Here is an 8,235-nt window from a genome sequence, read left to right on the forward strand (position 1 = left end):
ACACAAAAAAATGGAAAAAGATTCCATGCTCCTGTATAGGAGGAACAAATGTTGTTAAAATGTCGATACTACCCAAAGCAATCTACATATTCAAAGCAATCCCTATCAAAGTAACACCAGCATTCTTCACAGAGCTAGAACAAATAATCCTAAAATTTGTATGGAAGCAGAAGAGACCCCGAATAGCCAAAGCAATCTTGAAAAAGATGTATGTATGTACACAAATGTATGGCCAACTAATCTTTGACAAAGCAGGAATGAATATCCAATGGAATAAAGACAGTCTCTTCAGCAAGTGGTGCTGGGAAAACTGGACAGTGACATGCAGAAGAATGAACCTGGACCACTTTCTTTCACCACACACAAAAATAAACTCAAAATGGATGAAAGACCTCAATGTAAGACAGGAAGCCATCAAAATCCTTGAGGAGAAAGCAGGCAAAAACCTCTTTGATCTTGCCCACAGCAACTTCTTACTCAACACGTCTCCAGAGGCAAGGGAAACAAAAGCAAAAATGAACTACTGGGACCTCATCAAAATAAAAAGCTTCTGCACAGCGAAGGAAACAATCAGCAAAACTAAAAGGCAACCGACAGAATGGGAGAAGATACTTGCAAACAACATGTCAGATAAAGGGTTAGTATCCAAAATCGATAAAGAATTTATCAAACTCAACACCCAAAAAACAACTAATCCAGTGAAGAAATGGGCTAAAGACATGAATAGACACTTCTCCAAGGAAGACATCCAGATGGCCAACCGACACATGACAAATGCTCGACATCACTCATCATCAGGGAAATACAAATCAATACCACAATGAGACACCACCTTACACCTGCCAGAATGGCTAACATTAACAACTCGGGCAACAACAGATGTTGGCGAGGATGAGGAGAAAGAGGAGCTCTTTTGCATTGTTGGTGGCAATGCAAGCTGGTACAGCCACTCTGGAAAACAGTATGGAGTTTCCTCAAAAAACTAAAAATAGAACTACCCTACAACCCAGCAATTGCACTACTAGGCATTTATCCAAGGGGTATAGGTGTGGTGTTTCGAAGGGACACATGCACCCCCCATGTTTATAGCAGCACTATCAACGACAGCCAAAGTATGGAAAGAGCCCAAATGTCCATCGATGGATGAATGGATAAAGAAGATGTGGTATACACACACACACACACACACACACACACACACACACACACACACACACACACACAATGGAGGATTACTTGGCAATCAGAAAGACTGAAATCTTGCCATTTGCAACTACATGGATGGAACTGGAGGGTATTATGCTAAGTGAAATTAGTCAGTCAGAGAAAGACAAAAATCATATGACTTCACTCATATGAGGACTTTAAGAGACAAAACAGATGAACATAAGGGAAGGGAAACAAAAATAATATAAAAACAGGGAGGGGGACAAAACACAAGAGACTCATAAATATGGAGAACAAACTGAGGATAACGGGAGGGTTTGTGGGAGGGGGGATGGGCTAAATGGGTAGGGGGCATTAAGGAATCTACTCCTGAAATCATTGTTTCACTATATGCTAATTTGGATGTAAATTTAAAAAAATAAAAAATAACATTAAAAAATTCATCCTCAGATCCATTAAAGTGCTTGATTAAAACTTGATGAAAGACTGTTTTGTGTCATCATCTGCAGAGGTCTGTGCTCACATCTTCCACTGGCACCATTTAAATTGTTGAGGCCAGGAGCTCCTCAGCCTGGTCTGCTACATCCTGCTGAGCTCCAGTGTGGAAGCGGTTTGTGATATCAAGAGGACCAGGTGACACAGGGTTGCTGATATACATGGATGCAGGCTATGGCATGACAGCAGAATGAAAGATTTCTTCTTGCCTCCTGGTGACAGTAAAGACAGCAGCAATCTAGAGCTCTGTGGAGGTTATCTTCGCTTTCAGTATGCATGGAAAGCCTAGAACTTCTTGAAATCATTTGACAGGCACACCATTTACTGGTTACCAACTATAACCATGACTCTAATCCTTGCTTGATATATATCCTACAGGTCTTGGCAACTTCTCAGGGCCCTGTGGGGCCTCACTGTCAGGGTGCAGGGAGGGCTTATTAAAAAAAAATACAATGTCCCTTCCACTGGGTCATTATTTCCTTTTTGTTAGCAATGAGAAGAGAGGTGTCTTTTTTTTCCCACATAAGTGCTGTGTCAGTTTGTATAAGTTTATAAAAAATGTTCAAATATAGGCAGAAAATATTATTTTGAGGATCCTGATTCCTTTAGGATGTAGCATCTCACCCCTAGTGCACATTTCTTACCTTGACTGATACAGAATGATGTAGCACCTTTTAATCTGCTGATAAAATACTAATTATGTGCTTTGCCTGCAATCCATGCCACATCCACACACATATATATAATGTACATTATACATAAATATTATAGATGCAATTTACACATATTATACACACACACACACACACACACACACACACACACACACACACACACATAATGTCCCATCATTAGGGCTTATGCATGGCCTACAGCTTTGAGAAGAACTATGACTTGCAGGATATGCTTTACACTCTGTCTCTTCTCTTTCTCTCCAAATACCATCTTCATTCCTCAAGACCCAGCAAGACCCGTCCTTTCCACAAAGCTTTTGCTATTGCTAAGCCTTCTATAATTTAACTCCAATCTATTGACCTAAGTTTACTTCCGAAGTGAATAATTACAAATGGAGTGCTCATGTATAGCACACTCTGGACAAATGAATCATATGCCTTCTGCAAAGTAAGTGCTCAAAAAATAGCTGTTGAATACTAAATGTGTAAAATAGAACCACTCATTGCCTGGTACCGTGTCTGTACATAGGATAAACTCAGTAGCTGAATGAGTTGTTCTTCATGTACACCTTCTACCTACACCTGTGCGCTTCCGTTTATGTTGTTCCTCTATCACATCGGCTATTCCGAGAGTCTCCTCCTGCTCTTCTCAGCCTTTTAAAGTCTTAAACAAGTATTGTAGTTCTGCTGAATAACACCGACCTCCTTCATGAAGTTCTAATTCACTACAGCAGGAGGTGACCCTCCACACTTCACTCCTCCTAAGGAGTGTAGTTCGGGGCCACTATTTCAATTGTTAATAGACATGGTCTTACACGGCAATTCTTTGTGCAGGTTCCTGATCTCTTAACTCATGGTAACTTCCTTGAGAGAAGAATCACTATATTCCTCATAGGCCTAAGTTGAATCTTTGAAAAAAGAAAGCTCTAAAAAAATATCTATACATTAAACTTGAAGTAACTATTCCAGTCCATCTTCATTTACTCTTTTTCAGAACATCTTGACCATATGTATTCATTGCACAATTTAGACCTTAAAGCTATACAGTTTCTCATTAATTTCTAGAAGTTCCTTATGTCCCAACTAGACTGAAATTCTTGAGGGCAGGGGCTAATATGCTCCCATGTTTGGTTGCTGAGGTCAAAAAGGATGCTCAGTTGTGGACTGACTGAAGTAGCAGAGATGTGACCTGATTTATAGCAGGCACTCCTTTGAGGAATATTTCAAAATCTTTATACACATTTCTCATTAAAAATCATCATCCCAGGGGGCGCCTGGGTGGCTCAGTCGGTTAAGCCTCCGACTTCAGCTCAGGTCACGATCTCACGGTCCGTGAGTTCGAGCCCCGCGTTGGGCTCTGGGCTGATGGCTCGGAGCCTGGAGCCTGCTTCCGATCCTGTGTCTCCCTCTCTCTCTGCCCCTCCCCCGTTCATGCTCTGTCTCTCTCTGTCTCAAAAATAAATAAACGTTAAAAAAAAAATTAAAAAAAAAATCATCATCCCAGGAGCATCAGTTCTGATGCAGCCAGTTGACAGTTTAACCTGTGAAGCCCCTCTGAAAATAAGGCACTGCTGGTCATTCCTGATTTTGGAGTAAGAAATTCTCCCGGAGACTATGTAACTGGTCATGAGAAGCAGATGTAGAGACTAATATAAGGATGAAAGACAATGAGAGGTGCACCTATTACAACATCGGAGCTAACACAATGGTGCACTGTTCCATGTTTAGCTCTCATTAAATTTCTCCCAGGGCAATTAGACATAATGAAAAATCCTCTCAGGGCCAGTATATTTCTAACCACTCATCTGCCCAAGCAAGAAAAACCCTGCTCCAGGCTTCAAGTGCCAACCTTCCCTAGGCATAGAGATGTGGCATCTTTTACCAGCTCCTAGGTAACTTTTCTCCAAGTAACACTTGCCACATGGCTTCCTCAGCCGTGTCACATCTTTTCCTGACCAAACTGATTTCAAATGAATGGTTTCACGGTGAAACTACAGTGGTAGCAGGTTTTTTTTTTGTTTTTTTTTTTAAATTCTTACCTGTATCTTTAGTCTGCCTTATATAATGGGAGACAACGTAAGAACAATTTGGCTGCAATCTGGACCTGGCAGAAGAAGGACCACATGGCCCCCGAATGTCATCTGAGATTCAATCCACGTTGTCACGTGACCACTCTGGCAGAACTCATCAGATAGATGGGCAGAACTGGTAAACACACTCATGTGCGTGCACGCTCATGTTCAAACATGTTCATCTATACCTTCTTATGTAGACATCATACTCATCCATAACAATCCCCAGGCCATTTTAAGGTAGAACCCTGGAGTAGCCACATATTCCAAAAGAATTTTGGTTAGCCCACTAAATTAAAAAATTAAAAAAAAAAAAAACAGAAGAAAAAAGAAATTTTTTCCTTTGCTAAATTACTTATTCTGTGTAAGTACTGGTAGGCTACATGATTTGTTTACAATAAGCCAATGCATCTTCTTATCTCTGTTACCCCCAAACAGCAAACAAAAAACTATCAAAAAGCAAACATAAAACCAGTTAATGGTGGTGTTTTCTCCACTCTCCTTATGAAGTTAAAGGTTTATGTCAAAGCTAAAATGTCAAAGCAGCTGAAATAGATGCTCTTCGCAGCCTCTCTAGGTCTAAAATGTAACTTGAGCTCTACTCTTTCAGCTGGGGCTATGTTTTTAATTTTCTTTAAAGATTTCCTTTGCCATACTTTTCATTTCACAGGTTTTTTTTTTAAATTCCTCAAGCCTTGCCCAGTGGAGTGAAAACTACCTTAATGAAGAAAGTAGAGATTAAACTACCATGACTTTGGAACAGCAGAGGCTCTCAGCTGTAATTCTTTGGCTCAGAACCAGGGTCTAAAACCAGCCATGGGAAAAGCTGCTGACATGGAGCCTGCAATTCTCTCCATGTTTGACTTGCATAATGTTGACATTATAACACCAGAGAGACCCAAAAATATTTCAAACAATTATGACTTCTTTTCTATAAATATTTTAAAATTGCTTTACAAGATAAAATAACATATTTTACCCTTCTTGTTTTTTTTTACTTTGGTGGCCCTCAGCAGCTCACTACTACCGATTTATTTTTGGCTCAAAGGTCAGGGAGGACATCTTAAGGCACTACCTCTGTTGTTAAACTGTGTTTTCCAACATGAGTTGCCCAGTGAGTAGGGGAGTCAGCTACTCTTAAAGCAACAACTGAATGCAGTGTCAGAGCATAGGAGAAATAGACTTTATTTCTTATGTTGGACACTCAAGCAAGGAAAAAAAAAATCACGCACTCAAGACAATCTTTTAAAAAGTCTCGTCCCCCTTTATAAGCAGAGTTTACTTTCTGGACAGAAACATCCTTCTTCTCATTCCCTTTCATTACTCATTCTCGCTCCAGTTATTTCTGCTATGAGACATACGTTTGAATGTACTGGGACTTCACTAGGAAGAGTGTATAAAAAAGGAAGGAGACTTATAGAGATGGCCAAGGAAATCATGAGTTCTGAGTACATTATTCAACTCTTTTCATTTGTGTCTTCCTTCACACTTTGCCAAATGGTAACCATCCAGAGTGTGAGAGGTGAAATTTATTTGAAACCTGCAGTTTCCGTTCTCAGAGAATATGATTCAGAGACCTTAATTTTGAGCTCTGGAAATAGGCGATGATATCCTTAGTCACGGATGAACAGAGTGATCAGTAGGTTAATAACCAACCTTCCAGTGCAATTTCAATATCTCTCCCAGGACCAAGAGACCTGGCTTGCTTTCAATATAAATGTCCTCAGCATGATTTGCAGCATTTATTTTTGATTTGAAAAGATCAGATGCCAAAACTGTATTCCTCCTAAAACATCCACAGAAAAGTCCACCCAGTTTATGATTTTAAAGCTAAGACCAGTTTCCCATTTGCTGCTACTTAAAACTTACCTCTTCTAATTAAAGCATCCAAAGAACTTATATTTAACAAATAAAGTTCAGTGTTATTTCAAAACACTGGGGGTGGGAATGGGAAAGTAGAACTCACCTTCACTCCCAGAAAAAGCACTGCTTGATCCTGCCACTGCCAAGGTCAACAGCAGCTGCCAGAGATCCATACCTGTAGGACCTGCAATCATACAAAAAGAAGTAATCATACAAAAAACAGTAAGATAAAAGCAGACCATTATCATTACACACTGTTTATAAGCTGGCTAAACCATGAATGAGCTGACATGCATGTCAGTTCCAGAAGGAATCCCAGTAAATCTTTCATTGCCCCAGAGTCTCATATTATTATACTTTTCGTAAGGGCAAACAGTAGGTTTGTAATAAATTCTATTTCCCACGTGTGCTTGCCTCAGGAAATAACATGGACACTAGAGAGTTTCCCATCTTGGCCAACAACCCTAGAAACACTTTACAACAAAGGACCCCCTCCCCCCTCTCCCCCCCCCCCCCACTTCAATAATAGGGCCAGTGTGGTTTCATGTTAATTTGATCTGGAAATAGAAAAACCTGTCAGCAGTATCACCAAGCATAGGGCCTTGAGCTGGACAGGCCATAAAAGGAAAAACACAACAAACCGCTTGTAATAGTAAAACTCCTCCTGTGTTTCTCACTGAATAAAGGAGCTCAACTAATACTTAGAAACCCATGCTGAGGAGCCATCATGAGGAGGTGTAGCTAGAAGGGAGCAGAAAGGAGAAGGTGAGAAGCACAAGAAAACAAAACACCTGTGCTTCCTAGGTGGCCTGCCTAGGATACCCTGCCTGTCGTGGGTTGTTTTCTCTGAAAGGCCCAGGAGTGTGAACACCCCCGACTCAAAGAAAGGTCAGTTGGAGGCCTTGCTAGCTATCTGGGTGTGGCCACGCCTTAATCCCTTCAGTTTGATGAATAGGGGAGCAGATCATGCCTCAGCCAGCCCACACTTTTACCTGGGGGAAATAAGCTTCTTTGGAATAAATAAGCCAGATGTCCACTTCTAGGACCTCTGAAGAGACAAGTTTGGGCTGGTTTAAAATGAACTCAGCACACTGTCCTTTGGAGAGCTGTTGCTACATCTGACAACTAATGCCAACTACTTTAAAGCTTAGTGGCAATATTTTCATAAAATTACATTACTTACACATCACTCAGGCATACCTGATCATCACACTGGGAGCTCCACCGGGGCCTCTATTGGCCTCATTTTCTCTATGGTACATTCTTGACAATAATGAAATAGCCTTTCTCATTACCCCTAATCAGGCTGAAATGATGAACAAGAACATTTGTTCTCATGGGTAATGGAATGGTGTGGTTCTCAGTAATGGCTGTGTAATTCTGAATACGTATAAAGTATGATATTTCAAACTTTCATTTCTAGATAGTGGATGGCCCATCATTTTTTTGTTGTTGTTCCATATGATTTCACGTTCTTAAGAAGTTCTAAGAAAACACATCTCTACATAAACTGAATATCTTCCTGGGTCTGAATACCCATGTATATGCCTATTGTATAAAGAATGCCCTCAAACATTGCCTCGCGGAGTCACTGACAGAACTGAGTGGCACTGCATGTGCACACACTGCCAATTACAGGATTGCACACAAATGTGAGTTGCAGTTATTGTAGCATCCATGTTTTAGGTTCCTAACCTGGAAGGCTCTGGGCTAACGGCCTTTGCATCGTCCTCATCTGCTTTGCAAATGTGAACCACTGAGCGGCTCTCTTTACTGCTAGGTGAATAGGCTATGTGATCCTAGCTGGAAGCCGCCAGCAGAAATGTGTAAAAAGGGCAAAAATAAATATGTGAAAGGCTGAAAATGCCATCCTTTTGTTAACTGGATATTTCCTTTTAAAATTTATTTTTAAGGTTTTTTTGTTTTGGTGTGTGTGTGTGTGTGTGTGTGTGTGTGTGTTCGTA

The 8,235-nt window shown here is 40.6% G+C and overlaps 1 protein-coding gene across 3 annotated transcripts in view; it reads right to left on the reverse strand.

Annotated features, from left to right (window-relative positions):
• GHR (growth hormone receptor) overlaps positions 1-8,235 on the reverse strand; it is a 272,255-nt gene that overhangs the window by 136,834 nt on the left and 127,186 nt on the right. For 2 of the 3 annotated variants that reach the window (XM_042995553.1, XM_007095431.3), the window contains exon 2: positions 6,375-6,455. In XM_042995553.1, coding sequence (XP_042851487.1) covers positions 6,375-6,444 — 70 coding nt within the window. In that variant the 5' untranslated portion in view covers positions 6,445-6,455. Of the gene's footprint in view, positions 1-6,374; positions 6,466-8,235 lie in introns of those variants that run through there. The other variant, XM_007095429.2, reaches the window with a different exon arrangement.

Source organism: Panthera tigris, chromosome A1 (genome assembly GCF_018350195.1).
Source record: "Panthera tigris isolate Pti1 chromosome A1, P.tigris_Pti1_mat1.1, whole genome shotgun sequence".
NCBI lineage: Eukaryota > Metazoa > Chordata > Mammalia > Carnivora > Felidae > Panthera > Panthera tigris.